At 41.2% G+C, this 14841-nt stretch overlaps 1 protein-coding gene across 1 annotated transcript in view; it reads right to left on the bottom strand.

The window, feature by feature from the left end:
* Nucleotides 1-14841, bottom strand: part of nbeab (neurobeachin b) — a 185019-nt gene that overhangs the window by 115195 nt on the left and 54983 nt on the right. Inside the window, exons 9-14 of the mRNA XM_069161250.1 lie at nt 11445-11642; nt 11201-11334; nt 8857-8965; nt 7054-7206; nt 5531-5699; nt 77-156 (exon numbers count right to left, since the gene is read on the bottom strand). Coding sequence (XP_069017351.1) covers nt 77-156; nt 5531-5699; nt 7054-7206; nt 8857-8965; nt 11201-11334; nt 11445-11642 — 843 coding nt within the window. The remainder of the gene's footprint in view (nt 1-76; nt 157-5530; nt 5700-7053; nt 7207-8856; nt 8966-11200; nt 11335-11444; nt 11643-14841) is intronic.

Genomic DNA, 14841 nt, shown 5'->3' on the forward strand with positions numbered 1-14841 from the left:
AATGTTTTAAAGAATAACATTTTTTCCAGTGCAGTCGGGTGAGGGGCTGCGAGGCATGAAGACAGGTGGGATGTACCTTCAGGATCAGCTGCTTCAGAAAGAGAAGCATGAATGCCCGCAGAGAAATTATTTCTTTCTGGGTTGGCCTTGGACCATCTATAGTTTGAAAGAAAGTGAAAGAGAATACAAAAAATGAGAAAGAATCAATCTTTTACTGGCATATTTTATGCTTGATGTATTTTTACAAGTTCCTTTTTGCGGGGGTTTTGTGAGTGATGATGAAATGTTCTCACAATAAAGTCCTATTTTCCTGCTTTGAACTTTTAAGAAAAATAACAAAACAGGAACCTCAGTTGTTGATTGTTTTTCTGTATCCTCAGCTTTGTTGATTTACTGAATTCACCATGAGTGTGTGAATCAAAAGTTCACCAGAAAACTAGACAGTGGCATTTACAGCCAATCTCTTCCTCTGTAAATGAAGAACAATTTGTGCATGCAGCATGCAAAGTCAATGTGTATCTCTTGGCCACAGCACAGTGTCCAGGCAGCCAGCCCAAGGTCACCTTAGTCACACCTGCCCATCACAGTGGCCAACATCTCATTAAAACTATCCAGAATGCCTCTGCCAACTTAAGGTCACTTTGACACTTTGAAGTTAGCGCTCAGCTCGTCAGCGGTCGTGTTGTGAATTAAGTTCATGACGGGGATTGATTGCAATATGAGGCTGCCATCAGGTGTATATATGCTGTGCAAATAAAGAAGAATTACAGAATATGACAGGAAACATTGATTAACCGTCGTATCACAGAGCTGCTCCTGCTCTCCTGGTTTGCACAGGAATTAATTTTCACACAATTAGATAGTGATCTCCTCTTTTTTTTCTTTCTTTTTTTTTTCTTTTAGCCAAAAACTGTTTTAATGTACACTGAGAAAACACTGTGATGGGCTGCAGCAACAGGCAGATCAATGCAACACAGCTATTCAGTCAGATACAGCAGGAAGTACAGGCCATGGCAGACATTACCGCTTATAACAATACAAACAAATCTCCTTGGGATTACCAGCACTCTCACCGTAGCAGAATTGTGGCAGTAAAACTTGGTAAACATTCACTCATCCCTAATGCAGCTAGACCAGGTAGAAACACACTAACGCGTCCTTTTGTATTTGCAGAGGTATCAAATAGAGTAACTGGGACAAATACAACAAGAAAATTGGTCACTTTGAACTGTCTTTCTTCTCCTCTCAGCTCTGATAAACTCCAACCTCCACCTTGGCCAGACACATGTTCACTGGAAATGGGGACAGTGCCGTGATGACAAATACAATGGCAGCTGACACCTGACCATACTGTTTCAACAGCCGGTCAATGCAATCAATGAAGAGGCTCCCCGAGGTTGCAGGAGGACGGTAAGTGCCACTGCATCCCAACACTGATTAATAGAGGGAGAAAGGAAATCCCAGTGCAGGGCTGGAGCCTAACACGGAGTGGATGATAAGAACATTATTACTGCAGCCACATGCATCTAAGTTATTCACAACCAATTATGCTCAGCAGCTCTGTATAGCTCTTGTTTCTTGTTCACAGATTGCCTTATTCCCTGCATCCCAAGGGCACAAGGAGAAAGAGTTTATTGAAAAACGATTTATGTCCATGTGATTAATGCAGGAATCTTATTACAGCTTATGGCTGATGATAATAAAGTCTTGCTACATGACATAACGTACATCCTGTATACTTGTACCAACCTTTTAATATAAAACAAGGAGGATTATATTTTCCACCCCTGAATGCTTGTGAAGAAACAAATGCTGATTAAACTTTCTCAAATGTATTTTTAACTGAAGTAGCAACAACTGGTTTATGACAACAGAAGTCGTCTCAAGTTGTAACTAATACCTGCTTTTGTTGAAGTATCAGAAGTATGTGGACTTTAATTGCAATGGCTGAACATTTCAAAAGAAACAGGACAACCATGAGGGATAAAACATGAAGAGTGAATGGGCAAGGAACCCTTCTCACACTCGACAACCTTTCTAATGCACTGCCTTAACCTCCATTTGCTCTGGTGGATTTCCGAGGTGTAAATGTCTAAATCTGACACCAGGCAGCGTCGCATGAACTGCATGCAATCACCAAACCGTTGCCTGACTTCCCTGTCTTCCCTGTCATCGGTAATTTGCGTCGTACATGAGATGAATTCGTCAGAATCAAGGCACATACAAAAATCAATGCAACCACAGCCTTTGAACGGATTATTCTTGTGAAGTACCTCTCTACATCTGCCACTGGTGATCTAAATCTATAACGGGGAGAAGACTGAAGCTTGAAGTGAATGCAGTGGCTGGCCAAGCAAGTGTGGTGCCTATTTCATTACTCATTATTTAGTAAAACAGAGGCAGGGCCGAGACGGAGACAAAAGAAAGTGATAGAAATTGAGACAGATTATGTGTAGGCTTGTGGGTACATGTCACAGGCTGAAAGAAGTTGAACAATGAGCATCTATCTATGAGTGCCTCCACTGAGTCTGCGTATAACCGAATGATACATGGCTTTAATTTGATAGTACTGTCTATTAAGACCTGGGGAAGAAAAAAAAGGGGAGGCACTTCCAGAAAACGAACGAGTCGCTGGAGGAGATGTGTTTTAAATGTCCTCTCTGTGTCCTATAATGGAACACTTCATTATCTGCTTGGCTCTCCCCCTTTTTGTTCGTGTCTTTTGTTTGGTCATTTCTCAGTTAAGAAGGACAGAGAGAAAAACGGACCTGTCAAATCAAGCACAGATCAATGAAACCAGACTCACTTTGAAAATTACATACAGCACGAAGGTAATCCATTTTGAGATGTCTTCCACAGAATCTCAGCCATTTTCTCAGCCCATTAATACCAGCGACTCGACAACAAGCAGCACTGTAATTACACCCCTAATTGAAAAGCTTACATTAAGGGAAGGCTGAGAACCCAGTGGAGGAAGGTGGCCGACTAATGTGTGGCATAGTTCAGTATTTTTTTTTATTTTTCTTATTTCACTTTATTAATCCCCGAGGGGAAATTTCTTCGCCACAGCAGGGGGGCTCTCAGGGGGGAGCTGCTGCAACAGGCTGCCACTAGCGCGGCGCCAGGTAACCTGACTTGAGGTGCATGTTTTTGTATGTGTAGCCCAGTGTTCCCCATAGGTTGGTGGTGGTGAGTAGCAGCACACGTCTGGGCCGATACTACGCTCTATGATTTGGTAAAAAAAAAAAAAAAAAAAAAAAAAGACGTAACAAAAAGATGAGACAAGATTTAATGATTTTTTTTTTATCATTACTTTTTTGGCTGGAATAATTTAAATTGCTTCTTGAGTTTCCTGTATAACCAGTAAGTGAGGAACAGGAATGGATATTGTTAAGATGTTAATGATACTGCTGCTCTTACTTGGACTGCTTATTGATCCAATACTCTAATGATACTGTTATTCGTTATTTTTGGTTTGTTTCTAAGAAAAAGAAAAACACCACAACATGACTTTTTCTTTGACAGTGTTTTTACTGTGCAGTAGTTTGTCTGCAGTCCCAACATCACTAATGATCTGCCGACATCAGTAATGATCCACCCACATCACTAATGATCTGCCGACATCACTAATGATCCGCCCACCTCACTAATGATCCGCCCACATCACTAATGATCCGCCCACATCGCTTTTGATCCGCCCACATCACTTATGACCCACCCACATCACTAATGATCCACCCACATCAATAATGATCCGCCCACATCACTTTTGACCCGCCCACACCACTAATCATCCACCCACATCACTAATGATCCACCCCTGCTCTGAGTGATAAGAAACTGAAACTGAGTTTTTGACAAACAGCTCGAATGATGCTCTGACCATTTCCAACCGTATTCATGAACGCACCCATAACTGGTAAACGGTTACTTTTAATTGTTTAACCATGTTCGTACAATTTAGTTGATTATGTGTGAGCCGTAAGCTGCTTTCATTTTGGAGCACCGACACATGAACTTCAATCTTGTGGGAAACTTTGCATCTCTTTGCATCTCTTTCTGAATGTGATGGATTTTCTGGATGTCTAGACAGATTGCTCGTGTTTCAGTCCGCACATTTTGTTTACTTATTTTTGATGGTTAAGCAGGTCTAGGTTCTATATAAATACTGTAAAAAAAAAAGTCAAAACACAGTCGACAGAGAAATACACAGCCCATATTTAGTAACTGTGCTGGTTGAACCTAAATACGTTTGTGATGTCACAAACTCACGCTCATGTCATATGTCCACCTTGAGCACAGCCCACTGTCCAACCTTTTATAATGAAGAAAACACATGCAGCTGTCCAAAACAAAAAAACTACGGCTGGCCTGGACCTGGGTTAATCAGCCAATCAGGAGAGAGGGACACTAAAATCAATGCACCTCCAAGACACAGACCAAAACAGAGAAGATTAAGAGAGATATAAAACTGTATTGAGATGGTTTTTGGTACTTAAAACCACCAAAATGGATATTAAGCCTTTAAATGGAACACCGTAAAAAGTGTAAGATATTGGACCTCTGAAGTCAGGAAGAGTGAGAATGAGAAATATAATTAGAAGTATATGCGGCCATTTTATCCTTGCAGTCTGGAGATCACCACCACTATTAAAGGGAGATCAATTAGGCTCACTACCAGCCATAACAGATCAAGACGGTAGGCCTAGTGCCCTGATGTGTTTCAATATTCAGCCAACTGTGACGCTGCTCTTGAGAATTAATTCTCATCTTGCGGTGTTGATAAATGTAAAAGTCACTTGTGAACTGCTGGCAGGGGGATAGAAAAATCCTTTTTGGAAGGAACAATTTACCTCTGATCACACAACAAGTTTTACCTCCAGTTTGTCAGAACACAAGTGTTGACCTTCAACAAGTACATTTTATTTGGCCTTGGTTGGAGCATAAACTGAGCTCTCCGAACCAACACAAGACAACCCAGATTTTACAACAATGATAGTTTCAGAGCAGAATAATGGACAACACAAAGAAAATGGCATTTCAAGGACACTTTCACTTTCAACACAGCCTGCTGGGTGACATACTGTTGCTTCACAGACTGAGGATGCCAGTCATACTTCTGGCCCAGGATTTAGAGACCTTACGCCCACACTCAGCACCCTGGTGGGATGACAATATTGATATGGTGTGTCGGCATCACTGTCATCTCCTGTGATGGCCACGGTCCTAACAAATGACAGGCAAGTGCTTCCATGTGGGGATGAGTCATTTAAAATGTGGGGGAGCTGCTGCCATTTCAGGAAGGCACTTTGATAGCAGGCTTGTGACTGCACACAATGATTGTGATTGGTTCCCTCCCAACGTTTTCCTTTCCAAAGCACTGAGCTTCGCTTGGATGAGGCTTCAGATGGATGAAAAACAGTTTACATAAACAACTGCTCAAATCAAATCATATTCCACTGCAAAAAAACAACAACTCAACTAAGGCTGACTTGTGCTCAAAAGCATGCTAAATGCTATGTATGCTTACCGAGACCCTTTGGCGTGATCCCGCTGCTGTCTGCAGGGTGGATGGCCCAGTAGTAGTACTTCAATGTATGCATGAGCTGAAGCACCGTGCCCACTCGCCGAATCGTATTGTAGATGGTTGCTGTGCCGATGAACTCAGCAGAAAGGTAGGTATACAGAGAGAGCTGCACCTAGAGTGGGAACACATTCACACGTGTTGGTGTTACCAATGGCACATTTAAGTATCCTTTTTAAGGACATGTAATGACAGCTAAATCAAATAAACCTCATACCTTCTTAGCGTAACGAAGACATTTTACTGGGGTGGTTAGCTCCAACTGAGCCCATTATCCCTGCAGATGTATGTTAGGGATGGCCACTGACCCTGTATTACTCTGTTTCATAATTGTCGCAGCTCCACTCTGTTCAGTGATGATTAGCATGTCCTCTGTAATTAGCAGCGGACCTGACGAGAATCCTTAATCCCACCACAGCTGCTGCGGCACTAAATACTGAGGCCTTTTCCCCGTATGTCATAAATTACAGGATAGTAATGAGCAAAATGCGAGTCACGATGTGGCTGTGCGGTTGTGAATTCAGCATGATGTGACACGGTTTAAGGCAACTGAGATAACTGAACAATTACTGTTGATGTAATTTCCACAGGAACATTTGTAATGGTTGCCTTTTGTATTCTCCCATGCTCATTCACACAGCTGACCCTTTGTACAGGCAACAGCTTGAGGATAGGAACAAAGGGAACTTTGTGGACTTTGTGGCGTGTCCTGAGGGAAGGGAGGGCCAACGTAGCTCTGTCCCCATGTAGCTGAAAAAGCTGTAACCCACTTCATTACCTTGCGGTTTTCTCTCACTTTTTTCCTCCCTCATTCTCCACGCTCTATTTTGGAGTGTCGTACACAAGCCTCCAGACAATTTTGTATTATTTCCTCCTTTTATTTATTCATGGCCTGGCCCCACCAGCAGCAATACTGAGGCAAATGTATTTGCCACACAAAACCAAGTTTCTTTGATATACCTCATCCCATTTTTTATGGGTCATTATTTTTAAAAAGAAGGAGGGAAAAAAACAAACCTCTGGAACATTTAAAACACACTGGAACAGCAATGGTTTGGTGGATATAATTTGGTCCCTGAACACCGTCTCGGGTAAAATACATCATACCATAATATTCTTTCAATTGACGACTCAACTGACAGTCAACGTACTTTTCATTAATCTCATATTATTATAAGCTGCACTATCTTATATGATTTGCAATCATATTTCACCGCTGGTTTGTTATTATAGCAGCAACACAAACACTTATTGTACCTGTGAATCTCAACAAAACTGACACCAGTGTGATACCCTGACGATACACCAACACAGCAACAGCCTATTTATATTGAAACACAGGGATATGTGAGGTTTTGCGAATTTCCTTTAGAAAAGTGATAATGATTATGATGATGATGATGATGCCAAGAATTACAGAAGTCTTGCATGGTTGAAATCTCAGCCAGAGTTTCCTGCAGGGAGCTCACCTTGGATGGGGTGTGGATCCAGATGGCAGCATTGAACAGGATGTGGTCACACAGCTGCTTCAGTAGTGGCGCTCCATGTGTCAGACTATCCAGATACTTTGCAAAGGAGAGGAACTGCTCTAATACAGCCCTGGTGATGTGAGCACGCGATGACTGAAGGAAAAGGCACAAAGTCAGGTTAAGATGAAGATCTCGTTTCTAAGAGAGACCTAAAAACAAGAAACACAATCAGCAAAACAGACACAACACGATAAACTACAAAATTTGGAATAAATGTTTAAAAAAAGCATCTGATAATCAAGCTTTAAAATCTCCAGGAGGAATGTAAGACTCGAGCTTGAGGGCAGTTTGCAACTCATTCTATCTAAAAGGTACATGGTACCTAAAACCAGTTCTGCCAACATTCATGCATACATGAGGGATAATTCATCTTAAATTGTTACTGGATTGAGTCCTGAGCGAGCATAAAGGGTTTTTAGAATATTATATGATAATATTAATGGAACAGAGTGACGGACAGAAAAACTATGTTTTAAAAATTATACAGGCAACTCATGCCTTTATTTATTTACAGTATATATTAATTAATTAATTAATTAAATGTTTTTATTTATTTGGTCCGCTCTGTGTGCAGTTTCAGTTTCATGTGAATCAGTTAGTGTATTAAAAGTAGTAAATAAATTCCAAGTAATTTTTCACTGAAATGCCCTTTTGTCATGTTCCCTGTTGGATTTGTTGTTCTACTTAAGTGGTGCAGCATCAGGTTAACATCTTGGCACTGGTGATAAATGGATCTATTTTGCCAAGTAAAAAAGTATTTTTTTGCAACAAGTATTTTTTGCATTCATTCAAGTAGTTCAGAGTCGACAAACAGGAAATGAGGAGAGAGAGAGAGCATGGACTGATGACTGCTAATGGTATTTGCGCCCATGTGGTATGCACCCTAACCAATTGACTATTGGGTCGCCCCTAAAAAGATGTTTAAACAAAATTAGGGCAGGTTGTCCTGACTGTGCATTAACTTTGATGAGTAATGCTAACGCTCCCGTCTGGCACCTGTTCTCTGTGCAGGTGGGGACTTGGGGGGGAGGGGGGGAGCCCGGGAAGAAGGGAAGGTGTGGCAGCATAGACAGATAATGAACAGATGGAGCGATATGTGAAAGTGTGAAACCTGGCAGCGGGGAGGGAAGCAAGGAAATAACGGTAGCCTCTCAGGTGCCGTCTCTGCCTGGCTGTTAGTTAACAGCAGCTGAAGCCAGCAGGCAGGAGAGCCACTGAGTGACAAAGTGGAGTCATTTCTCCGAGCTCCAAAACCGTCAGCACTCTGGGGACACCGGCTGCGAGATCTGCATCGCAAAATAAAGATTGATGCGGAGAGAAATGGGGTGAGGGGGTTGGTCTTCCTCTGCCGCTTTTTAGTTCAAAGACACATTTAAGACGCTGCTATAGGCAATGCGACATCAGGCTGTTGACGGAGCTTAGAGAGGGAGGACACCTTGATAGAGGGGACAGAGAGAAGTTTCAAAAGCAGATTTTTCAGTGAAGAAATTGTGAAAACTCTGCAAATAATTTCTCGATCATTAATTCATTTTGGGAGGAAATGAAGGATTTGGCATTTTTCAGGTCAAAACACAAAGTAAGTGAGTATATCTCTTGTAGAGCATTTTCTTGAGGTCTAAAGAGTCAGTATTTTCATTTGTGTGACGTGACACTGATTAATTTGAAAATGTGAAATCCCTGAGAAGCATTGCGTCCTTCTGGTTGTGAAACAGTGGTGCTATCTTCTCGGAGGCTCTACCTTACCTTCTCCAGCAGGTATCCAATCACCAAAAAGCCCTTCCCGCCCAGCATCTGCTCCTGCATGGCCACGGAGCTCTTGAGCAGCTCAACGAGAAAGGCCAGGAGAGTAGCGCTGCAAAAATAAAAGATACAATATCTCATATAGAATAGTTATCCTCTTACACTGCTCATACGGTGGTGAAGGGGTTATTCTATACACTACAGTTGCATGAAGAGACAGTAAGGCAGAGGGGGAAAAGAAAAAACAAGGTCATTTTCAGAAGAGGTCAGCAATCTTCTAGGAACACTCGCTCACCCCTTTCATCCCTCTTCAGTTGAGAAGAAAGCGCTGGTTTTCTGCCTTGTCGAGGGACCGAGATGGTCTTAGGGATGGACTATAACAGGGTGTGTGTGTGTGTGTGTGTGTGTGTGTGTGTGTGTGTGTGTGTGTGTGTGTGTGTGTGTGTGTGTGTGTGTGTGTGTGTGTGTGTGTGTGTGGCGGAGGGGGAGGGGGGCAAAGCAGTGCAGTGAAGGCAATTTTTTTTCTTTGTCGCCGGGCTTTTCAGTAGCAGCCTTTGGCTGAGTGACAGTGGTGCTCGGTGACACTTCTTAATCGGCTTTCCCTCACATCCTCTAGTGGTTTCCTCTCCAGTACAACAATCACAAGGACACAATCACTCTCATGCAGGCCGGCCCATGTATATACAGTACATGCATACAAACTGCACCAATCAATGTTCACTTGAATCTGATGTGCGTCTGGTTGTGTACCATGTCAGTTTGCAATTCCTTTCCCCCTAGTGCTCCAACCGAAGCTATAACAGAGTCAGAGGGAAAACATGCAGAACTGGATGACCCTCAACTCTGTGTGCTCTCGGTTTATCCTTTGATCCTTTACTGCAAGCACAGATTCCTTCCAATTTAGTTTAGCTGTGGCGACGCATGTTATATCGCCAGTGCTTGGAATTCATGGTGGCACAGAGTAACATGAGAAAAAAATGTTTTTAACTGAATCATTTTTTTATATCGCTCGTTGAGGGTGCTGTCAGGAAAAGCCGCAGCAGATCCACTGACATTGTAAGGAGTTAATTGTTTAAAAAACGTTGAACTTTAGCAGGCTTTGGCAGGACTGTCTCGAAGACACAAAAGGGAAAAAAAAAATGTTGGGACAGTCGCACACTGTGAGCGAAAGACCCTAACATGCTCGCGAGAGAGAAAGAGGCACAGAGAGCTGAGATAAGAAGAATCTACAGAGGCAGAGAGCTATGGCCATCAGGGATTTGTGCTGCTATGTAGCCACTCCTGCGTCCATCCATGTCATTGAACTAACACGGGATTAGTGCAGAGCTCAGACTCCATCCCGGGCACAGTTGGGAAGCTCTGGGCAGACCTGCCCGGGATGAGGGGAGTGAGGAGATTGAAGCACTGAGTAGAGATGATAATGAAAAGTGGACGACAGCTTCACCGAAGCTAGTTCATGATACAGAAAAACTTATCACCACACTATTTGTCCAGCAGACACCTGCTCTGGCTCTCTGGATGTTGAGAACGTATCCCCGAGATGTCATGACATCAGCAAACTGAGCACTCCTCGGTCCCAACTGTAACAACTTTAACCTGCTTGCTGCTGTTATAGAGGCATTTTCTGTTGATTTGTCACTTTCAAATTAAAACAAAAAAGTGTTAATATTTTTAAAACTGAATGACATACCAATAATGAAATGGTATGTTTGCCCCCTAAAAAGCTGCTTTAATTTAGCCACGAAACACAAATAAATATAATGTATATTCATAGAAATATCTCCCTTTGCACTGCTTTAAAAAGTCAATTTGTTATTGGCGTTTTCTCTCCGTCAGTCCAAAAATACAGCCACAAATACAAATATAAATTGGTTCATGAACAAAGGATCAAAAGTCAATTCAATTCACAGGTCCAAACTAACCTACTTGCCACCTACAATTTAGAAAAAAACATCAAGTCAAATGTATTTAAATAGCACATTTAAAATACAACAACAGTTGACCAAAGAGCTGCACCTTAACAACCACAGTCAAGGAGTCAAACAGACTTGATCAATAAAAATTAAAAAAAAAAAAAAAAAAAAAAATCGAAATTAAGCTAAAACCAAGCACACAAAAATGTAGGAGCAGTAAATAAAAATGTAAATAGTGGTCAAAGTGGAAAGGCCAGTAAAAAAAAGATCTGAGAAGAACGGAGAAGGCACAGTCTGCATTTTGGATCTCGGCACAACTATTAGCTGCTGGTCGAGAGAGCCGAGTGAGCGACGTGTATAACTTCTACTAATATGTATAATTTCTACTGCATGAACTTCTGTTTTCCAAAAGATAAAACTTTTCCACTTCTTACCAGACGGTAGTTTCCACCTGGCTGTCGCTCAGCTGATGATAGTCCAGCTGAGCAAAGAGAGGAAACAGCACCTGGATGCCACCGATGGAGTGGATGGCACTGTGGATGGAGTGAGTCACTGTGGCTTTCACATCCTGCGAGGATCAAACAAAACCTGTGACCACACCCTTCATATCGACTGAATTTTAAAACATAAGCAACACAAATAAATGCATCAGTAGCTGAGCACACAAAATCAACTGACCTGTAGCATGAGTGCGTGCGGCGAGTGCACAAAGATGGAGGCATTTTCTCTCGGCGAGGACTCCAGGCAGAGCTGCGCATCAGTGGCCTTGGCGTTATAAGTGAAGGAGATGGAGTTGGCCAGTTTGCCGTCATACAGTACCTGCTTGTGATGCTCCGCTAAGTGGATATCACTCTCTGACTTGAACTTAAATGTGCTCTGTAAAAAGGAGAAAAAGAGAGCAAATAAAAGGAGAGAAGGGGAGAGTGTACCAGAACATGCTCACCATTCAGTGTCTCATGGGTGTTATCTTTTAATTATAACTTGATGAGAAAAATATCCATTAAAGATTGAAAAATGACTTCCTCTGAGTGTTTTACAATACAGCAACATTTTTTGAAAAAGCATGTTCTCTGTTGATTAAAGCTGCCCTTTTCATTCCTGAGTTTCTGCAATTGAACACAAAAGGTAACACTGTTTGCTTTTCAGGGATGCAAACACACAATTAACAGCCAAGCAGTGAAATGGATTACATTTCCTCAGAGGAGCTACATTCATGATAGAAAAGCAAGACAAACAGGGACTTTCATTTCATTTGCAATAAATTAGACATAAAATTTACAAAAACATTCTTTCCATATTTAACCCCAAACAAAGATTTCAACAGTATGATCTCTTTGTGTCCTTGGGGTTTATATGGTTATTTTATATAGATATCTATATTTATAAACATATCTTTTGTCAGTTGTTTTGATTTGGTTTTCCTTTCAATAGTTGAGATTTTGCTTCTTTTTTTTTCTTCGTGAAACCTTGATTTTGATTAAAATCTTCAAGTTCTACTGCACAACACAACAATTAGAAGGAAGAGGAGCTGATGAGAAGACTCAAAGTGGCTTTGATACCACAGATGATTGTTTACTTGCATTAATTCAACCAAGTAATTTACTGCATAATGCTCTGCAGCAATTTAAAGCCAAGCACAATCACTCCAGAATTATCATGGAGGCACACTGAAATGGAAAAAAGGCCTGAGGGTGTACCATGAGAGCAGTTTTTACAAATACATGTATTTTTAATGTTCAAATACACTCATGGAACCAGAGCAAATTAGAAAAGAGTTTATCCACTATGGCTGAAAACATCTTCAAATTAAAGCTGACAGTTTGCAATTTAGCTTTGGATTACTGCGTCACTTCACATCCATTGCAATCAGAGGGAGAAAAACTATGATAAATTTACACCCAGCTAAGATCCATATGAAAATATTACAGCAGATGTTATATATGCTGCTTTGTTTTTGTCTTTAATTCTGCATTATAACAGGGATTCCCATGTGTGACTTCATGATTACAATGAGGATTGCTCTTTATTGTGGGCTGTGTGTCTTATAGTTGTCTTTGAACTTCCTTAAGCCTTCCCCCACATATTTTAAGACATTTTGATGGCTGCATTAAAGCAAGAGTTCAGTCAGCCATGGCCTCAGAAACACATGTATTATGGCTAACATTACAAACTGCCAATCGATAAGAGACTGGCCTTAATTTACTCAATCAGTTAGTTGTTGACAGATGGGCTGAATTAATATGTCAATGCAGTGTGAATTAAATATACTTAATACAGAAATCAATTTCTCTAATCAAGAGAGCTTAATTATTAATGGAGGAGAGACATGTTTTTCCTTCTCTCTCTGACTTGTGGGCAGCAAGTGGATGGTGAGAAGATAAAGAGAGACAGAAAGAGCTGGAGTAGCAGAGAGGAAGCAACCATCTGGTTCTAGAGGGACTGCACATAAATACAGTATGTTATGCAACACAAAGCAAACAGGGTTCATGCACCTGCATAAAATGCATCTAAATATGGGTTGCTTGTTTTCAGTGAGGGAGTAAATGGTTTTAAAAAAGTGAGCTGACTCAGACTGTCAATTCTACAATGAATGTGCTTTCTTTTCTGAGTGCCTTTTAAATAACATAATTTTAGCCACCTTTAGAAGAAACACACAACATAAACTGGCCTGTACCATTTTTTTTTATATTGCACACTACATTTAAATCCCTTTTTTTATTTTTTTTATTTTTACGTTTCTGATTTTAGACCTTTATTCTGTGTTACAGATGTTACTCTGAGCAAGTTAACCTTTTTGTCCAAATAATATTGGTCAATATCCTTGTTTACTGGCAGGCGCTACATCAGTTTCTTTGCAGCATTATTCTAGCGTGAGTTTTACAAGGAGAATCGAGAAACTGAGAGGGCTGAGCCACATTTCATGGCGTATCTCCTTCCAGTCAAATGATAATACAAAAAAAAGCATAAAAGATGGTCTGTTCATCTGCTGTGATCAATTCCACACAGCAGCCATCACGCATCTCATCATGTAGTCTCTAACATCCTTCAAAAGTTCCCACTCGTGGAACCCAAGTGACAAGAAATAATAAGCTCCAGTGCCCTGCTCTTTAGTGTGAGCCCTGCCGCAGTGTAAAAATAATGATCTCACGGGGTTTGGCTATTAAACCCTGTAGCATGACAGCATCCTTCCACAGACCAGCCAGTCATATAAAAGAATTAGTGAACACTTCCTTCTTCCTCTCCCACTGCCAAAGGCTGTCACTGACCATGGGTAACCCCACGTCTCCCTGCAGGAAACAGAAGAAACTGAAAAACAGAGAGTTTATTTCATTTCTCACGACTTCACTTATACTTGAAAAAACTGGAGGTGTGCCACATGGTGTCATTCAATTTAATATTGGTATAATTGTAAATATGATGCAATGGTATGACGTATGTTATGTGCATGGCTGAAAGCAGCTCCACAGTGGAGGAGATCAGAAGTTTTGATTATTATCCCCACACTATACAATCAGGGTTCCGATCCGTCCCAAACTTGTTTTATAGCATAACAACAACCCAAAACATACAGCCAGAGTCATAAAGAGCTATGTTCAGCAACAAACGATGGTCCGGCCCACACAGACCTCCAATCTCAGCATTATGAAGTGTTTTAGGTTTTTTGGTTTCCTGCATTTAGCAGGAAGTCGAATGATAAATAAAAGCTGTGTCCATGGCCTGCAAAGTAAATCTGAAGTAGTGATATGCGAGGTTCTCGTGTCATGTTCTACTTCACATATTGTGGTCCCCACACAGAGGTAACATTTCCTTTCTCCAAATCGGGGGGAATAGGACTGTGAAACTCACTCAGTCTCTTTGAGGGAATCTGTGGTGCATACTGCAGAGCAGTGTTGGCACAAATTCAATTGTCTAATCTGCCTCATGAAGAACACATGATGGAGGGAAGACAGAAATAACAAAGTGCATCATTTGAAATAGATATAGAGTCATGCCTTTATTGATTTGACTAGTAAAAACAAAGACTAATATGGGTGTGCAGTGAGTCTGTGACTGTATATTGCTGTGACGGATGTGA

This window comes from Embiotoca jacksoni, unplaced genomic scaffold (assembly GCF_022577435.1).
Source record: "Embiotoca jacksoni isolate LCO1_2020_lvr unplaced genomic scaffold, fEmbJac1.0.p SCAF_28, whole genome shotgun sequence".
Lineage (NCBI taxonomy): Eukaryota > Metazoa > Chordata > Actinopteri > Embiotocidae > Embiotoca > Embiotoca jacksoni.